Source organism: Lolium perenne, chromosome 2, assembly GCF_019359855.2.
Source record: "Lolium perenne isolate Kyuss_39 chromosome 2, Kyuss_2.0, whole genome shotgun sequence".
Classification (NCBI taxonomy): domain Eukaryota; kingdom Viridiplantae; phylum Streptophyta; class Magnoliopsida; order Poales; family Poaceae; genus Lolium; species Lolium perenne.
Genome location: NC_067245.2, coordinates 295,505,121 through 295,528,214, shown reverse-complemented (window position 1 = coordinate 295,528,214; position 23,094 = coordinate 295,505,121). Strand labels below are relative to the sequence as shown.

Sequence of the window (23,094 nt, the reverse complement as noted above, 5' to 3'; positions counted from 1 at the left end):
TCATAAGACCAAAATAAAAGTTACTAAGGAGCAAACTTAGAGTCATTTGAGGTTCAGTTTTATGATAAGAAGTAAAAATTCTAGACCAAGCATCCTTAAAACTCTCCTCATCCCCTTGTTTAAAAGTGAAGACTAATTCTTCAGGCGTCCGTTGGGAACCCCAAGAGGAAGGTGTGATGCGTACAGCGGCAAGTTTTCCCTCAGTATGAAACCAAGGTTTATCGAACCAGTAGGAGCCAAGAAGCACGTTGAAGGTTGATGGCGGCGAGATGTAGTGCGGCGCAACACCAGGGATTCCGGCGCCAACGTGGAACCTGCACAACACAAACCAAGTACTTTGCCCCAACGAAACAGCGAGGTTGTCAATCTCACCGGCTTGCTGTAACAAAGAATTAGATGTATAGTGTGGATGATGATTGTTTGCAGAAAACAGTAGAACAATTGCAGTAGATTGTATTTCAGTATAGAGGATTGGACCGGGGTCCACAGTTCACTAGAGGTGTCTCTCCCACAAGATAAATAGCATGTTGGGTGAACAAATTACAGTTGGGCAATTGACAAATAAAGAGGGCATGACCATGCACATATATATTATGATGAGTATAGTGAGATTTAATTGGGCATTACGACAAAGTACATAGACCGCTATCCAGCATGCATCTATGCCTAAAAAGTCCACCTTCAGGTTATCATCCGAACCCCCTCCAGTATTAAGTTGCTAACAATAGACAATTGTATTAAGTATTGCGCGTAATGTAATCAGTAACTACATCCTCGAACATAGCACCAATGTTTTATCCCTAGTGGCAACAACACATCCATAATCTTAGAGATTTCTGTCACTTCCCCAGATTCACGGAGACATGAACCCACTATCGAGCATAAATACTCCCTCTTGGAGTTACAAGCATCTACTTGGCCAGAGCATCTACTAGTAACGGAGAGCATGCAAGATCATAAACAACACATAGATATAAATTGATAATCAACATAACATGGTATTCTCTATTCATCGGATCCCAACAAACACAACATATAGAATTACAGATAGATGATCTTGATCATGTTCGGCAGCTCACAAGACCCGACAATTAAGCACAATGGGGAGAAGACAACCATCTAGCTACTGCTATGGACCCATAGTCCAGGGGTAGACTACTCACACATCACTCCGGAGGCGACCATGGCGGCGTAGAGTCCTCCGGGAGATGATTCCCCTCTCCGGCAGGGTGCCGGAGGCGATCTCCTGAATCCCCCGAGATGGGATTGGCGGCGGCGGCGTCTCTGGAAGGTTTTCCGTATCGTGGCTCTCGGTACTGGGGGTTTCGCGACGAAGGCTATTTGTAGGCGGAAGGGCAGGTCAAGGGGCGTCACGAGGGGCCCACACTATAGGTCGGCGCGGCCAGGGCTTGGGCCGCGCCGCCCTGTGGTTTGGCCACCTCGTGGCCCCACTTCGTTGACTCTTCGGTCTTCTGGAAGCTTCGTGGCAAAATAGGACCCTGGGCGTTGATTTCGTCCAATTCCGAGAATATTTCCTTACTAGGATTTCTGAAACCAAAAACAGCAGAAAACAGCAACTGGCCCTACGGCATCTTGTTAATAGGTTAGTTCCAGAAAATGCACGAATATGACATAAAGTGTGCATAAAACATGTAGATATCATCAATAATGTGGCATGGAACATAAGAAATTATCGATACGTTGGAGACGTATCACCCCTGACCTACCTCTTCCGCCTACTTAAGCCTTCGTCGATAATAACTCCAGTACCGAGAGCCACGATACGGAAAACCTTCCAGAGACGCCGCCGCCGCCAATCCCATCTCGGGGGATTCAGGAGATCGCCTCCGGCACCCTGCCGGAGAGGGGAATCATCTCCCGGAGGACTCTTCACCGCCATGGTCGCCTCCGGAGTGATGAGTGAGTAGTTCACCCCTGGACTATGGGTCCATAGCAGTAGCTAGATGGTCGTCTTCTCCTAATTGTGCTATCATTGTTGGATCTTGTGAGCTGCCTAACATGATCAAGATCATCTATTTGTAATGCTACATGTTGTGTTTGTTGGGATCTGATGAATATGGAATACTATGCTATGTTGATTATCAATCTATTATGTGTTGTTTATGATCTTGCATGCTCTCCGTTGCTAGTAGAGGCTCTGGCCAAGTTTTTGTTTGTAACTCCAAGAGGGAGTATTTATGCTCGATAGTGGGTTCATGTCTCCATTAAATCTGGGGGAGTGACAGAAACCTCTAAGGTTGTGGATGTGTTGTTGCCACTAGGGATAAAACATCAATTCTATGTCTATGGATATATTTTGATTACATTACGCACCATACTTAATGCAATTGTCTATTGTTTGCAACTTAATACTGGAGGGGGTTCGGATGATAACCTGAAGGTGGACTTTTTAGGCATAGATGCATGCTGGATAGCGGTCTATGTACTTTGTCGTAATGCCCAATTAAATCTCACTATACTCATCATAATATGTATGTGCATGGTCATGCCCTCTTTATTTGTCAATTGCCCAACTGTAATTTGTTCACCCAACATGCTTATTCTTATGGGAGAGACACCTCTAGTGAACTGTGGACCCCGGTCCATTCTTTTAAATCGAATACAATCAACTGCAATACTCGTTCTACTGTTCTCTGCAAACAATCATCATCCACACTATACATCTAATCCTTTGTTACAACAAGCCGGTGAGATTGACAACCTCACTGTCACGTTGGGACAAAGTATCTTGGTTGTGTTGTGCAGGTTCCACGTTGGCGCCGGAATCCCTGGTGTTGCGCCGCACTACACTCCGCCGCCATCAACCTTCAACGTGCTTCTTGGCTCCTACAGGTTCGATAAACCTTGGTTTCTTACTGAGAGAAAACTTGCTGCTGTACGCATCACACCTTCCTCTTGGGGTTCCCAACGGACGCGTGTTGTACGCGTATCAGCGGGGACGAGGTCATTGAGCGACCTGGCGATCGCCTCCGCCACTGCGGCATCCTCGGCATGCTTGGCCTCCTCCTCGGCGAGCTGGGACGTGGCAGCGGCCGCTGCGGCCTCCTTCTTCGAGGTCTTCCTCTTGCGGCCGCGCGAGGGAGATGACGGCTGGTTGCAGATGACGAGGGCGCCGCTGCTATTCCCTCTGGTTGGCGGTGGAGAGGCCGGCTCCTTCTTGACGATGGTCGGCGTCGCAGGTGGAGGAGTCGATCCGTCGGACCTCGACGCTGACCTCGACCCAGACGACGAGGAGGACGACGCCATCCTTCGTGGCGTCCAGGAGCTACCGTGCCGGCGTGACACGGTAGGCGCCACCGGCGGCGGCATTCCCAGAACGGGGGAATTGCAATCCTCGATGTGCGCGAGCTCGTTCTAGAGGGTGCGGCCAGGCCCGCTCCACCATCGGCGGCGGTCGGCGGCGTTGTTTCGCGCGGGAGGAGGGGGAGGGCCGTCGTAGGCGATGAGTTCGCGCTCGTACCTCTGCCGGAAGAATTGCGTCCATGCCTCGTAGTTGTCGGGGAAGAACCTCTTCTCCGCGCGCTGCTCATCACTGAGAGTGACGAGCACCACGTCGATCTCCGCCTCGAGGGCGGCGCGACCGATCGGCGGCGGCAGGATCGGTACGCCGCCCGCACTTAGTCGTCAGCCTCCGGGTGCGCGGAAGTAGGGCGGCGCGGGGTAGCCCGCCGCATGCAGGAGCCTCCCCTCCATTTGATGGAGAGAGCGGCGGTCGAAGCTGTTGTTCGCCGCACCATCGTTCGCCATTGATCGCTAGCTCGCTCGATGAGATTGGGGAAGAGAGGAGGTGAATAGGGAGACATCGTGGTGAATGCGGCCAGACGCGGTAGTTCCATGATAAATAGAGGGCGACGCGCGTGAAACCGAGGCGACGACATTAACTCGCCGTGTGGAAGCTACGCGTTCGGCGAAGACTGACCGGCGTCAGGCTTTTACAGCGCGCGGAAGACGATGCAATGAGGATGATGATCGGCCATTCTCGCCGACAAGTCGGGGCCACCAGCCGTGCCGGAAGTTTTCTCGGCGTTTCCCGCGCTTTCGTTTCGTCCGGACTCCCCGAGCGCTCCCCAGGGGGATGGGGATGACCTGGACTCCCTGGATGGATGAAAGCCCAAATCCGAGGGTCTGGGGGCGCGACTGAGCCGTTTTTTCTATCCAGATGAAAAAAAGGCGTCATGGGAGCCTTCCCGAGAAGACGGCTGGAGATGCTCTTATGTTCATGAAGAAGAAATTCCCCACTGTTATGGCCACGAGGTTTGAAAGAGACAACATCTGTTATGGAATGGTATATATGGTGGAAACGGAGAAAATGCTTTAATGGTGAATCTGTTCAACTAGCAGATGATCACTTGGTGATGTCGAGTAATGCCTTTATCTCACGAGGGAAAAGCCTACAAGAAGAACTGGAAAATGAAACGACGCCAACGGACCCGTCCTCCCTCTGAATTTTCCAAACTAAATGTTAATAATACAGGCTTGACGAGGGCCAGTTGACTCACATGGGAATTTTGTGGTGACATCAAATTATATTGTGCACTACGTGCATGATGCATCATTGGCTGAGCACCTTCGGTTTTCTTATCCCATGTATTGTGGCATTAATCTCTTTAGAAGGTATAAAACCATCCATATCATACAAAAAAAGTCATGCTGGACAAATTGTGGTTTTGGACTTTAGACAAAAATCTTGCCAGAAAAAGAGCTCAATATGATCCGCATGATAGGGAATCGAAGCAGCCCGAGTGCGGGTCGACTCCAACAAATACTCTGGGCCTTGGGCCGTGTTGTTCCGCTTCGTCTTTCCGCAGACAAACCCTGATCCGAGGAAGACGAGGGAAGCCGCCATGGGAACCGCGACGTGGATGCACCGCGCCGCCAGGTCGGTGCAGGGCTCCCACGTGTTCGAGATCTCAGGGTACAGCCTGCACCGGGACGTGCTCTGTGCTTACGCCAATGTACCATCGGCTGTCTTCCGCGTCGGCGGTTACCAATGGCAGATTGCAGTCTACCCTGGAGGAATCTTCGAGTATTACAAAGACTACCTGTCGGTCTATGTCTATCTAGTGAGCAAGAACGTCGTCACCAGGGTGAGGGCATCCGTTCAGTTAAGTCTGGTGGACGTCACCAGATCTTCGCCGCCGCATACGATGACAACGGAAATCGATTGCAGCTCCGGCTGCAATTCTTTTTGTGGCATTCAGCAGTTCAAGAAAAGGAGCGAGCTGGAGGGATCGCCTTACCTTCGTGACGACCGCCTCACCATTGAGTGCATCATCACTCTTGACAAGGAATCGCTGATCCAATCTTCTGTCGAAGTGTCACTGCCGCCATCCGATATCATAGTTCATCTTCAGAAACTGCTGCAGGCGAAAGAGGGCACCGACGTGATTTTCGAGGTTCAAGGAGAGGTTTTTCCTGCCCACAGAACGGTGCTCGCCATGCGGTCACCGGTCTTCAAAGCAGAGCTGTATGGCCCGATGAGAGAAAAGGACATGAGTCGCATTACCATCAGTGACATGCAACCCGCTGTCTTTGAGATCCTGCTCCACTTCATATACACTGATTCCCTGTCCACCCCGGATGATCTTGGTCACGATGAGCACAAAGAGACAATCATGCATCTGCTTGTCGCCGCGGATCGGTATGCCATGGAAAGGCTCAAGATGATATGTGAAGACATCCTCCGTAGCAACATTAATGTGAAGACCGTGGTGACCACACTGGTTTTGGCTGATCAGCGTCGTTGCAGCAGATTGGATGATGCTTGCATTCAGTTTATTGCGTCTTTGTCTACGGTGGAAATGGATGATGTGATGGCGAGCCGAGGGTACGCTGAGCTCAAAGAAACATGTCCTTCGGCCATAGTGGCACTGTGGGAAAAGACATATAGGTTTCACAATTCAAAGTCTTCGTTAAACATTGGTAGTTCAGTTGCATTACTTCTTTAGTGAGTGCCTCGCTTAGGAGAATTCTACAATTTTTTATATACTTCAATAAGAAAAATAGTTTTATTTTACCTGCGATCTTTTGTCAAGATGGTGCTTACTTAGCCTTTTTACACCAGCATACAAATGTTATCTCGTTGAGCTATATACTCTATATATGATCAGTTGACCATAATCATAACTCGATCATAAGCTGTTAATTCCAAAAACAAATAATCGGTGTTTATTACCATACTTCATGTTGAGGCTAGAGTTTGTTGTTTCTTTCAGTCGTGGTGTTTTGATGGAGTAGTAGAAAGCCAATGTTATTTTTGCTGCGTTGTGAATGAGGTAATGCAATGTTACATCTAAGAAGTTTAGTGGTGGAGTGGTGCTAGCCTATGGAGTTTTTATCGTCCAATTTCGTTCTCCGAACGATCTTGGTCATCCCATAATTTACAACATAGTGAAAACCCTATATCCAATTTACCGGCAATTCCCGCCCACCGGCGCTTCCCTTCTATATGCCCATGCATACTCTCGACGTTGTCATCGCCTCTTGTGACCCGCAACTCAGGCCCGCGATGCCCCACCTGTTTCTAGCTTGGGGTTCTCCTTCGATAGCTACTGAATAGTGAAGAAGGTGGCACATAACATTGTCTGCGGGCATCAGGAGTGGTGGATCTAAGATTACATCATCAGGTGCTACATGCATGTATAATAGAATATCATTGTCGTGTATGGCAAGGCTCGGGAAAAATAGTTTGTAAGCTCCAAATTTTTTTTGAAGCATGGGCATATATAAATCAATATTTTGGTCCTTGAAACCAGAAAAAAAGTGTGGATTTTTACATTATTGCTCACAAATTTTGACAATTATTTTGAATTTAGCAACAATCCAGTCTATATGTTTGAGAATATATTTTGGCACAAGAAAAACCATGGGAATTTTCAAGACATTAGAGCCTCTTGAGCCGCATCCACCAAACTGCCCCCACCCCCCCCCCCCCCCCAGCCCAAAGGGATTTGGGGTGCACCGGATGTTTGGCCTCCCAATTTGCGCACCCCATAGCCTATTTTCATCTGGTGCGGCCAAATACAGTGTCCGGCGCCATGAGCCAATACCCGCTACACAGGGGACGTTTCGGGGCTCTAGATAGGGGCTCTAGACAGAACGAAAACCCACATCACGAGTGGCGGGCCAACATCATCAACGGCAGAAAATAATTCTGTCCCTCCCGCCATTCCCTCTCGCTGCGTGACTACTCATTTTCCCCTCCCGCCGCTTCTTTCATTTCTCCCTCCCGCCGGTCGATTCATTTCTCCATCCCGCCGCCGATCTCTCCCACCCAGACCATTGCCGCCGGTCATAGACATACGACCGAAAAAACCCCAAGAACAAGAAAGAGGTGGCCGTCAAGGCGGCAGCTAATCCACCGGCCAAGGAGCTCGCCTAGAAGGGGGCGAAGGTGCCCTTCATGTAGCCGCGGAAGGCACCGCCGCCGAAGATGAAGCCGGAGGGGTGCACCCAGAGGAGTGGGAGCAGGACTGCATCCAACATAATTTTGCGATGGCGGAGCAGAGAGATTGGCACCTTGCGGCAACTGCGAAGAAAGAGAAAGTTGCCAATGCGATGAACACCGATGCGCTTACCGCCGCTGTGACCGCTAGCCCGTGGAGTCGCTCATCGAGCATTCCGAGAGCGGCCTCTCCATCGACGCCAGGTTTCTCAACGACCCCGTGAGCTCGAAGACACAGTTCTCACCGCATTATGTCGATATCGCGCCGCACAACGGGTTCCCGAATGCCATCTTCTCCCCCGAAGTACGACGATCACCGTCAACAAGGACATGGTGACTGCGGTGTTGCCTTTGGAGGGCGCATGGGCCTGATCGAGTTAGAGGCAAGCATCGGCGCCCCATTCGATGGAATGTTGAGCGCGGGGAAGAGGGGGCGGAAGCCGAGGGAGGCAAGGAAGCAGAGTTCGGTGAAGAGGAGGAGGACGAGGGCGATGAAGAGGAGGAATACGAAGAGGAAGACGAGGAAGATGGAGTCAAGGAAGATGGCGGTGTCGAGGCAGATGGCAAGCCGACACGAAGAAGAAAAAGAAGGCAACACCGGGCACGCGAGGGCCCCATTGTAAGTTTCTTGACGATCAATGCCTTTGCGACTCCTGTAAGACGGTGATCATCGACGCGATCACTGGCGCCAATCAAAAATATGGCGCCTATTGGGCGAAGATCCTTTTAATATGAAAATGTATCTATGCAAAATTTTACATCCAATTTGAACTCCCTCCGGGCGTTTAGCGATTTTTTAGATTCCAAAGAATCGAAAAGGAAAATAGAGTTTTTTCAGGTTTTAGATTTTGCTGAAAAATCGAAATATGAAAATTTTCCAAAAATTCCGCACTCTCCACCTTCTCCCCTCCCCCTCTACTCATTCTCCACCTTATCCCTTCTCATCTCCTTGTTCTCTCCTTCACCATCTCCTCTCCTCCTCTTTCCCTTCTTTCCCTCCTTTTCTTCACATTCTTTCCCTCCCCTCTACCCAAAGATGACCACCACCTCCGCCGACCACCTCCTCTCCGACAATGAATGGCGACGACCTCCTCTCTGACAACGGCAACCACCTCCTCTCCGACGCCCACCATCGACGACCTGCTCCTCTCAGGCGACGGGGACCACCTCCGACGCCCTGCTCCGCCACCGCCAATACCCTGCGCTAGCGACCGATCCTCCCTTAGATCTCATCAGCGCCACAAAGAGGCGACATCGACTCGATTGCTTTGTTTTCTTTTTAGGGTGTTTTGTGTAAAACCACGGATAGAAGTCCCAGCTTTTTTTTAAATTGCAAAAAAATGGTAACGGACCGGATGAGAGCACACAACTAATAATTTATTGGCAGCGTGCCGGATGCACACGCGACTAGTACCTGGCATACTAGTCGTGTGTAGGCTACGCACGTGACCCATAGGACCTTACAACTGGCGGGGTATCAGTAGCGGACCAGGGCCCACAACTGGTAGGCAAAAATAACACGCGGCTGGCAAGCTGCCGGATTCACCTCCCCGGGATTTGGCCGCCGGTCGCCCACGTTGACGCATGCACCTCCTATCACACCTTAATGCGACATATTCCACTGCAGGCAACATCCAACACCGCCCATTGCCCCTTAATTTCCTCTCGCCGACGGCACGTAGCTAGCTAGTCGCTGCACCGCATCTTGCCGATTCTCTCGTCCATATATAGGCAGCTAGCTTCGCCGATGCCGCCAGCGAGTGTGTCCATTGCCGCTTGGTCATCCATGCTGCTCAACCATGCATCCTACCTGGCAGTGACTAACGGTGCCTGGCTCGCGAGCCAACCCAAACCAGACCGTGTTTCTTTCATGCTTGAGCCGAGCTCGTTATACCGGCTTGTCAAGATAGCGAGTCAGCCCAAGGCAAGCTAAAAAATGGTGAGCCAAAGTGCCACTCGCGAGCTTGTTTAACCGGATTGTCAGCACAACGAGCCAAATAAACTGAACCCAATGTTTTCGCAGACGAGGTATAATTGATAACGGCCGATCTAAAGCCTCATGGATGATGCGACTAGGGCTTGGTGGGAGAAGAAAAAACAAATGATTATTTCTGGCCAAGATTGAACATATATATGTTGTACTCCCTCTATTCTGAAAATAATGTATGGAATTTGTCTAAATTTTGATGTAGCTAGATACCATTTAGTGTATAGATACATTCAGATTTAGATAAATCTGAAACATCTTTTTTTGGGACGAAGGAAGTATGAACTATATTTTGGTACTTTCATGCCTGGCGCCGGGTTATTTAAATTTGAAACTATGTGTTAACTATGTTATTTCGAAACGTAATTATTATGTAAAACTTCTTTGAATTTAGCAAGTGAGATGGGCTACCGTTCAATGAAAACCTATAGAACATCCTAAGTGGATTATTCCGCCGTCGGCTCCCACAAAGACCAATATTGATGTTGCCCGAGTTGGCTGTTTTTTTAGAGACCATAATGGAAATTACCTTAGTGCTTCAACAATTGTTTAAAAGGGTATTACAGATCCGACTATCACTTGCCCTAGCTGAAGATCTTGATTTAGCAAGAATACATGGCGCCTTTGATTGCTCCACGATGGTGTCTGATATCAAAGAGAGAAGTTTGGGAATAATATGATCAATCATATCAGAGATTAGATCTTGGGCTGCAAATCTAGTTGATTGCAATGTTCAAGAAATCGTGAATCGCTAACTTATCGGTCAGCCTTAAAATGGAGATTAATCGCTTATCGGACGATTAATCGATTTTATCGGTCGGCCATTTATCGGCTAATTTTTTTGTAAATTCTAATTTTCAGCACTAAATTTTATATAATATGCTATGCATAGATAATATTGAAGCATTGAACAGAAGTATTACCTTGATTTCTTGCATTTGAATCAACAAAAATGAAAAATTTGAGCTAATGTATAGTTCTACAAGACAATAGAACAAAAATAACGACTGCTAGACCGAATTTCAGCCAAATTTCATTGAAAATCGGCCAAAATATCGGTCATCGGACTGAAAATCGGCCAAAATATCGGTGTAGCGGTAAATTAACTGAGATGCTAAAATCTTATCGGTTACCACCCGATTCACGATAAATCGGCCGATAAATCGGTATCTCGGCCGATTTTTTGAACAGTGGTTGATTGTAACTTCATTCATGAAGGAAGGGCTTCAAATTTTGAAGCACACAGCCTAACTAGACATGCTTTATCTTTTGGTGTTGGGCGTCACCTATGGCTAACCGCACCTTTTTCAAGTTATCCATATAAATATTATGCTTCATTAATAATAGTATAGCGGGTTATCTCAAAAAAAAAAAGGAAAATAAACCGAGGGTAGCAGGAGTTGGACGAGCCCATTATCCATATAAATATTATGCTTCATTAATAATAGTATAGCGGGTTATCTCAAAAAAAAAAAAGGAAAATAAACCGAGGGTAGCAGGAGTTGGACGAGCCCATTCTCCGTTCTCTACTGGCCCAACCGATCCAGCAACCAATAGTGTCCAAATCAGAGAAAAAAAAAGAGTAAAGCAAGAGAGAGAAAACCAGCGAGAAGATGAGCGAGAAGACGATGACCCTACCGAAAAAAAGGGCGACGACGACAACGAGCGCGTGCGCGAGAGAGAAAACCAGAGGACGACGAGCCAGAGACAGGGCCGGCCCTGACATTTGAAGGGCCCGGGGCGAGACTTGAATTTAGGGCCCTAGAAGCACCAAAACTGTAAAATATATATTATATATTGGTATCACTAGTAAATTAGTAAGTACTTAAGGTGCATACATAAACCATATTGATATGAAGTAATATACATATTGAATTATTATTTCTAACATTTCTAGATGTAAAGTCGGACATGATGATATGCTAATATAAATCATATTGATTATAACTCCTAGAACCATGTTGTCGTGGTTTTCGTGGGCATAGTACGACCTCTTTTTGACAACTTGGCTTCTCGCCTCTCGGCATGTTATCTCGGAGTTGGCGATGGGTCGACTCTAGCTCATGTCAAGGAACGGTCAAACGGTGATACATATGATGAACATTATATGGACTCTTAGACTCGTATCTAACCATTGTCTTGAACTTCTGTGCTTGTAACAGACAAAAGAGATCAACGCGCGATAAGAAAAAAAGTATTGTAAGTCGATAGTATATTTGCATGCGACATTTCCTATGTCAATATCTTGGACATGGTCGAGCCAACCGGTTCCACCCCACATTTTGCAGGTTAATTGCCAATTTGCCACTACTGAAGTAACTTCTGAATAACATTACATGATCCCAAATATGGCGACCTACGGCGGGAGCTTCAAGAAAAACGTGTGTGCTTTTTTATTTGTCTCTCGCTTCTCATGTCTATAATTGTGATATTTTGAAATTATGAAGTTCTTATATCGATCGCATGTGTGAGGTACATATATATTATGTCCCATTGGCCATTGACCTACGTCAGCGGCAGCGAATTAGGTCCACTTAATGCTTTAACGTTTATTCTAGGACCAATCGTTTAATAGCTGATTAGCTGAACCAGTAAAGAAAAGGCCCAAGCCAAAGGATAAAAAGGCCCAAGTTCCTGTCTAAGCATAACGCTTCGTCCTCCTGTGTCCATCCTATAATTCCTATTGTACGAGAAATATACACGACCTGCTGTGGCGCCGCCATAGAAGCTCCGCCGCCACTGCTGCACTGCATATACCTTAGCTATTTTAGATTTGGGCCCCCTTGGTTCTGAGGGCCCGGGGCGGCCGCCCCTCCCGCCCTGCCCCAGGGCCGGGCCTGGCCAGAGAGAGAAAATAAGAGGAGGACGAGCGAGAGAGAGTAGGCCGCCTATCCCGCCGCTCTCGATATAAGATGTGTTTTCCCCCCAATCCTCTCTCTCTCTGCCTGCGTGTTCAGTCCGAGAGCAGTCCATAGTTCCATACCCATCCCAATCACCAGAGAGCAGCGATGGATGCCGCCGAGAAGCGCTCCGGCCTGGCGGATCACATGAGCGTCTCCGTCGGCGAGGCGGAGTACCCGTGCGTAACGCGTCTTCGTCACCGGCGCCTCATCGCGTTCCTCCGGGACCAAGGATTCCACGACTCCTACAACGAGTACGCATACATGCATGCGCTTCACTTCCAAATCCATATCAATGGCTCCCTAGCCTGTTTCCTAACGAGCGCGCCGGCGCCGCTCGCTCGATCGAATGCAATGCAGGTTGACGAACAGGACGCGCGCGCACATGAGCCTGCGGCACCTGCGCGGCCTCGTCGAGCGGGGCCGGTGGTTGGCTGCCGTCGAATACCTAGACAGGTACCTGCCGCCGCCCACCATTCCGAGGAGCTACCACGCCAAGGTCCTCCGTAACTTCCTCGTGACGCACCACCGCTTCGCCGACGCCGTCGACGGCATCGTCGATAAGACCCTGCCCAGGCACTACCTCCAACTGAACAACGGCAGAGCCATCAGCCACGCCGATCTCAGGCTCCAATCCATCGCCTTCTCTATACTACTCACCGTCGACGAACTCAGGTACGTAATTTCTGTATCCGCGCGCGCGCGGCCAACTTTAGATTCGTGCGGAGTCATAAACGTTTGCACGAATGGAACGCAGGGCCAACATGAACTGGGAGAGGGTGCGGGAAAGGGCATGGACTGTTGTCAACAGGTTGGCTCCTTCTACTCCAGAGCTGCGAGGCTGCATCGCGCTGCCGGCCACCAGCATTAGGCCGCACCATGTACTCCCAATTGCTTCCGGGTACGAAATCCAAACTCAGCAAAAGTGCACAGAATAAATGGGGAACGATTTGAAATGTTGAGTAAAGTGCACAGAATAAATCTCGAAGCCAGTTGAAACGATTTTAGTAAGACAGGGAGTAGATCGTGGAGTCTTAGTAGGCTCTCTAGATCTGAATTCATGTGTTCTCCACTTCTTTGTGCCAAGATATTTCCGTTGATCTTGATATATTTTTGTTGATTTTAACTCTTGATAATGTAGATTTGCTCAGATCTTGATTCTCTAGATCACATTTTTGTGCTTCATACTGCTCCATCCTTTTTTCCGTAAACAGTGAAAAATTTGAATAGCCTAAATAGTGGTTACAGTTTCGTTTACAAGAAAAATAAATTATATGTTAGCAAAGAGAATATTTGGTCATCCCCAAAATATGATATTGTTGAAAACTGATCCATTCATGGAACTAAACAAGTTGTTTTTTAATATGATTAAACAGTTTTTTTTGCGGGTAATATGTGTGTAAACAGTTGAGTGATCTGAATAATCTTGGTCATTGATATGCATCTTTTTCATCAGAAGAAATCAATCAATGGTTATGTAGTGGGTGATTTTTCCCTGCGCTGTTTGCTCAAGAAAATATTCTTGCTTCTAGCTGTGCTGAGCATAGATCTAAAGGCTGAACAGCGTACAATCGCCAGTACATGATTCATTGCTTCGGTAGTAGTAATTCTCAGTTAATTTTGCTTGTCTTGTATTTGATCTCCGCTAGTTTATGGAGTCGGAGGCGCTATGTGAAGAGGAAACAAACAGGACGACCAGAAGCTATCGTCAGGGCCATGAAGAGGTAATTGTACATCTTCACTACTATCCCTCTCCTCAATCCGCTCTTAATGGCTTTTGGTGACATTTGAACATATCCACATTCCTTGCTTTTTGCAGCCAGCAACTTACGGTTCCAAGAATTGGTACGATATGCCCGCTACTTACAGATCTTACATAGCATTATTAAGCAGCATAGGTCTTAAATTTTTACACATCTGCAACAATTAGTAACCATGTGCTCCAATTAATGGGTAGGGTCTCTTGAGGAAGCAAAGGAATTGTTGGCGGATGTCCTTGGTAAAAACTAGTCTATTCATGTTCTTCTGTTCATTAGGACCTGGTAACTCGAAAGCATCCAGAATAGAATAGATGTGATCTACTTATATTGTTCTACTGTCTGAACATACCAGCTACGAATTATTTACCTATGGGAACTGATGAATTTGTGTTATGTTCAGATGAATCTTTACGATATGGCGTGCAATTGAGCACCAGCGGTTTAAACCATTCACTTCAGTCAGGTACGAATGAAGGTAAAACCTCGCATGTTTTGTTCATCCAATCTTTAGCTTGGTCATTTTACCACTGCCTTAACTTACTAATCAGGGGGGTAAATGACATTCTTGGGGTAAAGTTTTGGTATTGAAGTCAAATTCGATCTTCACCAAAAAAAATTAGGGTTTAGGAACAGCCGTCAAGATGGGTACTGAATGCTTACTTATTGAGTATTTTTGGGCCACATACACACAATATTCTACTTTCTGAGAACTTACATGGCCAATAATTAAGGTTAGCCAATAGCCCCGAGACTATGCAGGCCTGGTGTTGAATTTTCTTAGCACCTACGATATAGTATAGAATTATAATTAACTCAACCGAATTGCAAGTACATTAACCGTAAGATTAATTCAACTCTGAATTGCAATAAGCAAGTGGGGTCTCTCAAATAGTATCAAACTGAAAAATGATATTTCTTGGTAAATATTGGCACTGAAGTCAAATTTGGATTAAGTAGCAGACATCTACCTAGGAATACTCCTCATCCAAGCAGGCCATTAGGATGTTTTATGGAATCTTGAGTTTTTGGGCCACATCCGCACAAAATTTAACTTTATTATAACTTACATAACATTGAGTAAGGTTAACCATCAAAATATGTTGGTGTGCTGTTGAATTTTCTTCTGACAAACAGTAATGTTTAAATTTGATATTACTAAATCTATGCTACAAATCATTGCAACAAAATCCAAGGTCAAAGTTGTAGTTTATATTCTACTTTATAATAACATAACATTGATTAAGGTTAGCCATCAAACTGTGTGGGTGCCCTGTTGAATTTTCGTCTGACAAACAATGCTGTTCATATTTCATAGTAATAATTCTATGCTAAAAATTATACATTTCCAAAATTCATGATCAAAGTTGTGGTTTAATCTTAAGCCTGTTGCTAGAAATATACCGGATGTATGTAGATGTCATGGATGCCTTGTGGCCTATTTGCCGGTAATACATTTCCATGCTTTTGGTTCCTAGGCACATTGTGCACTCCTTTTGTGTAATTTTTGTTTAGAAGATATATTGTGGAATGTCCTTTTCTCATGCCCTCGGTCTGTCGTCATTTTGGGCTGGTTTGCTTCACATGGAGTGTCCTGATCTTTGCATGATAGCTTATAGCTGTAAATGCCGTTTCAAACTTCCAAACTTGTCATGCTAGTTCATAAGAACTACAGCCGCTGATTCTAACTACAAAGCTCGTCCCAAGTGCTCAATTCTGCCAACCCATGTTTGGTACTTCCACAGAAGCTAAGTCCTCTGGGACATTGGCAAATGCAGGTAAATTAGTTGAACCTCTGTTTGGTTGATCTCTGATATTGCTAGTTCTTAGAAACAGATGATCCCTGATATTGTTACTTCTTAGTGAACATCAATTGTATTGTCAGTTGTCCGTACGGTACCTGACAGTATTACATGAAATGCAAGCTTACCGTTTCCTTCTTTCAGTTATATAACTGGCCATGCCGCTTTCTGCTGTCTTTTTACCACTATATATGTATCATATAAATAATTCTGTAAATATCCTTTTCAAAATCATGCATTTGTTAGCTCATTTCCTTGTTTATGGCCTCCCGTAGTTCTTGGACTTTATATTTTCCTCCGAGAACTCTAGTGCATCCTCCGATCCTTGTATATAGGGACCATGCGGTGCAGTTGTTTCTACTTGATGGCATAATAAGACAATAAATGATTTGTAAGCGTTCATTCTTACACTGTACTGGTCTTGACACAAAATCATGTATCTTGTCAAGAATTAGTCAAAGTAAATGTTCACCTAAAATATTCACTGCTAGAGAACATTATGCCGTCATAATACTTAACTAATATTGATTCTTGTGAAGGCACAAATCAGCACGTGGTTGAAGCAGGTTGTCACACCAACACTGCTTACGAGGAGTCGATAGTTTGTAAGATAGAACGTGATCTGAAACGGCAACGGTTAATGGCGTCATTGGGCAAAGCAACTCCGGTAAGATAACTGGTTCAGTACCGGTGTCCTTGATGTGGTAGTTGTTCTAATTTGATTAATTATAACAATAATAATACTAGTTGAATTTTTTTTGCTTAGTAGATTTTATTTACAAATATATAGAGAAAATCCCGAAGCATGAAGGTGCTGTCTGATAGTGTTAATTAACATACTTCTCATGGTGCAGTTTGTGTGGGGGCCTGGTGCTATGATGAACTCGGACGCCAACCTGAGTAATGTATCTTCCAGGTGAAGGAACGGCCGGTCCATGAAGTAGCCATCTGTTGGAGTGTTCGGCTGTCTCCTTTTCTGCTGGTGGTGCTGATCATGTTACCCGCTGCTTCAGCTTGAGGCTTGCAAGCCTGCTGGAACTTTTAATAATGTTTCTTTATCATGCAACTCTGTTAGACTGTTACCAAAATATTGCTGCTTGTGTTAAGATTACTACTATCCCCTATGCTACCGTAAACCGATCAGATTTGTGCTATGTACTCCTTCTGTTAGTGAATGTCGGTATTTCTTAGTTTTCTTGTCCCTGCTCTCTCCACAGTGTTCCTACAACGCCATTTTGTATGACATCAATTCTATTCCAACATTCTGCCCTTGAGCCTAGAAAGAGTAATTAAGGTCCTAAGTGATGCTTGCAACACACCCTAATATTGCGGTTGTGTGGGTTTGCAACTTTGCATGCATCGAAGCAGTAACGGAATAAACTGACGGAGTTATGAATGAAAGCTTAGTCGCGGCCTTGTAATGGAGCGGCTAGCTGAGTGTTGGAAGCTGCCATTGCATTGCACATGACGCATAAGAGACCCGGATACTGTTGGAGTTGTTCAGCTGCTGCGGCCATTTATGTTTCCTGCTTAACAAATACTACTAGTACTAAAAAAATAAGCAAATAAGCACAATCGTAGCCAAAATTGAGTAGTAGGTTCTTTAGTCATTCTGGTTTACTCTTATTATTCAGCTTCATACCCAAAACCTAAAAGCTTACGGCCGACCAACTATCATTTGCTGATTAGCGTAAAGTGAGAGTTGGTTATTTAGCCAAAAGTTAACTACTCAATTTTTCCAACCTATATCTGCATGACAGTTGAACACCTTCCAGCGCACCAATTTTTGCTACGATTGCACCCCTGTTCTGAGATACGACTGATATCTTATTCTAATACTAGTTGAATGCCCGTGCTTCGCCACGGCTTAAAAATTTATTTAATTGGTAAAATTCATATCTATGGTACTAAAAGACATAATTCTAAAACACAATATTTATACTACGTTGAAAATCAATTATTATTGTGCTTAATGCATAGCTTTATGTGGCGGCTCATCGAAAATGAAAACGCAGGCATGTTATAGCCCGACGATGAAAATGAAGATGCCCAATAGTTTATATGACCTGCTGTAACACGACAGTTCATATAAAAGAGGAAAACGGCAGTTCATTTAACTACTAAAAATAGCCCAACAGTTTATATAAGATATGAAAACATAGGCTTCTTATAGCCCGACAAGAGCGTCAATATGGAGGAGGGCTCCATGGAGCCTGTTTTTCAAAAAAAATATTGAAATCAATATTTTAAAGTTGTAAAAAATTCTGAAAATAAATCTTAGATATACATAATGATGATTTCTACATGTGTGCAAATACCAATGCTGATTATTAAGTATTCAGGGCGGCGTAAAAAATGATAAATTTCCTATGTAATGAACAGTGTAAAATTCAAAACTCCTAGATCTGCAAGTATTTTGTCATTTTTGTGTAGAATGAAATACAAACTATTTCGCCTTACGATTTGGCAAAACCATAGAATACATCATTATAAACATCCAGAATTTCTCTTTGGATTTTTTTTGAAACTTAAAAAGTCAATTTCAATAAAAATAAAAAGGGTTCCATGGATCCCGTCCTCTCTATGCATTTTTCACATAGTTCGTATGTTGCTACGACAAAAATGAAATCGCGGGTCTAGTTAAATGCCCATGTCACTACGGTCCATCAAGTGACATTTTTTCCACACATCTAAATATTATATAAATGATTGATAGCCACATAGTATTGTAGAAACATTGAGATTCAACTGTCCAACAAGTGTACTTTGATAAAAGATATAAGTGGACGCCATAGGCAAAAGTATTGATCTCTTATTAACTAAGATCTACTCGCTGCATGCGCGCATTTGATATTTTAATAATATTAGTTGAATGCTCGCGCATTGCTATAAAGAAAATAGATCCCTTCATCCAGGCTCACGGCTGCATAAAAACCATCTAAACTTGAGTAGATAATATATATGTCAATTAATTGACACAAAGTACTACAGAAATTGGAATACTGCCAAAATATATTCAGGTACAGTGAACTTGACAATATCATTTAATGGACCCGATATATAGGTGGACTTGAACTGATCACATGATACCCAATTTACATCGCTTCAGTGTAGTTAAACTATGAAAACTCGGGTAGTGAGATTTAACACATTTAACTGATATACAATGAACTACAAATTCTAACAACCCATCTGGTTTGAGAAGAGATTTAAACCTACGTGAAGGCCTGTACCATTCATTTAAAATCAACTTAAAACTGAAACACTGAGTAGTTGCTCATACACTAAGATTTGATAAACTACAACATATGATGAAATAATACATCTTTGTGAACATGTCCAAGAAGAGAAATTTTATGTCACTTCAGAGCCATCCCTTAATCAAAAAATCGAACAAAAAGGGTGCTCAATTCTGAAAGAGATTTACATCGCAGATTTTCCTTGGAACTTCCCAAGACGCTTTAGGAGCAACGCCTAGTACATCACCTTGCTCCACAATAGTCGAACGCTCACCCAACTTTCAAAAAGAATGAATCAATGGCCGGGTAATAGGTTTAACTATGAACATATCTTAATATACAGCTTGAAGCAGATTGTGCATAGTGATTCGGCGGCCAGCTTGTGGATGAATGCAGCAAACTTTTCGAGGTCCAAGATGCACGTTTTGAGAAATAAATCAAAGTTGTAAGTTTCTTCTACTGCCAACGATATGCAAAATAGTGCAAAATTCCTGAGACATAGGTGACGACTTCAAAGTTACAAACAATACTAACTACTAACGTAAATGACACAACATTGACAATATTACATAAGAAGGTGGAATTTCTTGGCATAAAAATAGTATTTAGAGGTATCTGTTTCTTTTAACAAGAGTACCTGGTTTGATGAGTTCAGAGTTGTTAACACTACTCCCGGTAACACATAGAACAACACACCAAAGAAACACAATGCACATGAACAGTTAATTCATCTGAATTACTTACTCAAACAAAACATATGTATGACAATACAATGAGCAAAAAACTGAAACCACCCCTTCATATTCCACTTACGGAAACAAAAGGGTGAGAGTGCGCCGAGCTACCGTTTCGCCTGCGGGAAACCCCTCGCGTGCAGGGGAACTTTCTCGCGCCCTCCCACTCGCTCGTAGAGTTTGCCATGGACGCGGCTCGTTGAGCCTGCTATGGGCAGAGCCAGCTAGGAAGACATCGAAGCACCATTCACACCCCTGGCCATAAAAGCAACTTCTTTGTGGATAATATATGTACTCCTAATATACTAATATACTGGCTAATACTTCAACCTCATCGTACTTTCGTTAACTATCTAGACTGAACATATCACCAACATCTGGCAATGCACATGCATGCTTACCTTTCAGAATCACATAAAGGTCATAGCTTTTGATTGGTGAAATTTATCATTTCAGTACCACCAATTTCAGGTGAATACCTCTGTATGTTGCATGCAACAACATCATTAGTTTCCAGGCTGATCTTGTAAATGAACAAAAAATCTGTCATTGTTTTTTTAAAGGAGGTGGAAACCCCGTTCTCTGTGTCGAAGGGATGAATACAATCTTCTGTTCCTGAATTCTTGCAAAGAGGTGAAAACTTCCTCTAAGAGTATGTAAAAGCCTACATGTGTTATCAGAACTTCATAGGTGTAAATAAACAATCACACACTTCTGTTCTTGAATTCTTGCAACAAGGGGCTTCCCGTGGGACAGGTTCTAGTCGATACTTACCAGCTAAAAATCATCTCATCTGCTAGCCCAGTCCCTAAACAGAGGGAATCAGTTACTCTGGTTGCCATTTTCTCTAGGTAATATGATCATTGGCAAGCCATTCTATAGAATCTCAGCAGTCAGCATCTGTTGTGTATAAGTTAAAAAAGACCAAAAATATGGCCGAGAGATCTTGGTATAGTAGCCATAGTCATAAAAAATATGAGTGAAAGAGAGAAAAATTAGCATAGTGTAACATGAAATTTACCTGCTTGTGGTCATTGACGAAATAACAATGTACAACAGGAACAAGCATTTCAGAGCATATCCATGTAGATAGAGAGCTGGAGAAACGAATGTGAAATTGTTAAACAACAAGAAAATTTTAATTTAGTGCACTTACACACTGCACCTCGTTCGCTCGTCACCCGCAAGCTGGTCGCCGCCAAGCTTTTTCGTAAGTATATAAGTGGACATGAGGCTTCGAGTGCCTAATCCTTCAGCGAGAGGATCCGACGGGCGGTGCAAGACATCTCTCCCCACTCTCCAAGTAAAACCATGAGCACACGTTTTTTTCACTATTTAGGATGAGGCGAAGAGCGAAGTTCTAAAAAAGAAGATGCAGAAAAATCAGATTGGAAGAAAACAAAATGAAGGTTCACTCGTGTCTCACTATTGACACCAACAGTCTTTCTCTCAACCTTCCTCCATTGTGGCCAATCAGGCAAGGTGATTCGCCTCGGGGTGTGGTCGATGAGGTGTGGCACCATCTTCTCTGCCCACCACCATCTTCTTTGGCCTCCACCATGAGCTCCCGTCGTACCATTCCTCCATGAACCCCAACCCGCTAATTCCAGAAACGAAGCTGCGCAGCGGCTTCCCTTGGGAATTGACATTGAAGCGGCCAGCGGCGGGACAGTCAGTAGAGAGACTGTATGAGAAAAAAGACAGCCAGGACCGGCGAGGATGGCGCTGCTCGTCATTGGCTTTGATGGCCTGATGCTCTGCCGCGCGCTTCCAGTTCTCCCGATTTTATTCCACCGGCCACCGGCCCCATCGCCTCCATGAGGATTTACCTAACTTCATCTCCAGAAAAGGGAAACAATAACCCCGTGAGTTGTGGCGCTAGTACAGGGAGGAAGATAGCGCCTCTATTAAGATTGCACTTTTCCTAAGTAACAGCTAGCTGTTTTACAATTGGTGAACAGTCACTTTTTTAGCCGTCCGATCTGATTCTTGATTCACCAATCTCAGCGCTATCTCATCCCTTATCATTTCTGTTTCTGTGTGGGCTGTCTCATTTCGCTCAGGGGAGGAGGGGCAGAGGCTGCCATGGCGGAGAGGTCGTCACTCGGCACCGACCCCGCAGACAGCGCCACTGGATATGGAGGGAGCGGTGTTTCGGGTTCGGGCGCCACCGCCGATGAAGATAGCAGTCACCCCGCAGCCGGTACGAGCGACGTCAGAGAGATCCGTGGACCGCGAGCCTGCTCGACCCGCGGAGGAGAGACGGCCGGCGGTTAACCTGCGTGGAAGACATGGCCGCCTTTTTGGGTGAGGTACTCACCTGAATTCTTCCTCTATCCCATGTGTGCTCCGATTTGATTTTGTATTAGCTCATCTGCGTTTAGTTCTGGTTTGGGGCATTCTCTGAGCTATCGTCGCTAGGCCTGCATAATGTTCTCCTTGTCCACGGTCAATTACCAGAATTGGAGGGATTTTGTGCAACAGCAAGCAGAACGTAATCAAGGATGGCAGGAAACATTGAAATTTTAGTGTTCAGTGTGATTTTAGGTTCGCGGATTATCCAGGGCTCGCTGATTTTGTTCTTATTTTTGGTATCTCATCATAATCCCATTCTTCACCCTGCTGTCCGGTGGAGAAGCCATTGACTGGCTAGGTTGGAAGGCAGGTGGTACATACAACAGTGGCGTTGGCAGAAGAGGATCAGTTGTAGTCTTGCCACTCCGAGTACAAATGGCTCCACCATGATTACGAGTGAGAACTTTTGAGCTGGAAGTCTTCTTTGAGTACTTGCAGATGGTTGAAAGACTACCAAGATATCCATACAAGTGTTCAATGTTCGCATAGAATTCCTGACACCAAATACCATCAGTCCTTTGGAATAGAATACTGTTTGCACCTAGTAGTCATATTATTCTCTCATTCTAGTAAGAACAAAATCAGCGAGCCCTGAATAGAATACTGTTTGACTAAGGCGGCATCGGTTCTAGCATAGTCATATTATTCTCTCATTCTAGTAGAGCATGCACGTTTATCTCTTTTTTTAATTTTTTTTATCTCACTGTAGTCTTCATCATTTTAAAATATTTGCCTAGACTTATTTCTTCAGTTGTATCACATATTTTCAGAGTTATCTCAGTTTTTTGAAAATTGTATTAGCTTCAGACTTCATCAATGAGTCAACTCATAGATCATATTTTTGTTCATTATTTC

At 44.9% G+C, this 23,094-nt stretch overlaps 2 protein-coding genes and 1 long non-coding RNA gene across 3 annotated transcripts; all 3 read left to right on the top strand.

Annotated features, from left to right (window-relative positions):
- Positions 1 to 4,840: 4,840 nt before the first annotated feature.
- Positions 4,841 to 5,969, top strand: LOC127329430 (BTB/POZ and MATH domain-containing protein 2-like). The gene has a single exon (XM_051355949.1). The coding sequence runs from the start codon at positions 4,866 to 4,868 to the stop codon at positions 5,967 to 5,969; it is 1,104 nt and encodes a 367-aa protein (XP_051211909.1). The 5' UTR covers positions 4,841 to 4,865.
- Positions 5,970 to 12,302: 6,333 nt separating this feature from the next.
- On the top strand, positions 12,303 to 13,290 carry LOC139830030 (uncharacterized). Its single transcript, XM_071825722.1, has 3 exons — positions 12,303 to 12,606; positions 12,713 to 13,027; positions 13,110 to 13,290. Exons 1-3 carry the CDS (start codon positions 12,461 to 12,463, stop codon positions 13,288 to 13,290), a joined length of 642 nt encoding a protein of 213 aa, XP_071681823.1. The 5' UTR covers positions 12,303 to 12,460.
- Positions 13,291 to 13,980: 690 nt separating this feature from the next.
- On the top strand, positions 13,981 to 14,584 carry LOC127329431 (uncharacterized). Its single transcript, XR_011751141.1, has 4 exons — positions 13,981 to 14,076; positions 14,172 to 14,197; positions 14,310 to 14,351; positions 14,513 to 14,584. It is a non-coding gene; the product is annotated as an uncharacterized lncRNA (long non-coding RNA).
- The last annotated feature ends 8,510 nt before the right edge of the window (positions 14,585 to 23,094 follow it).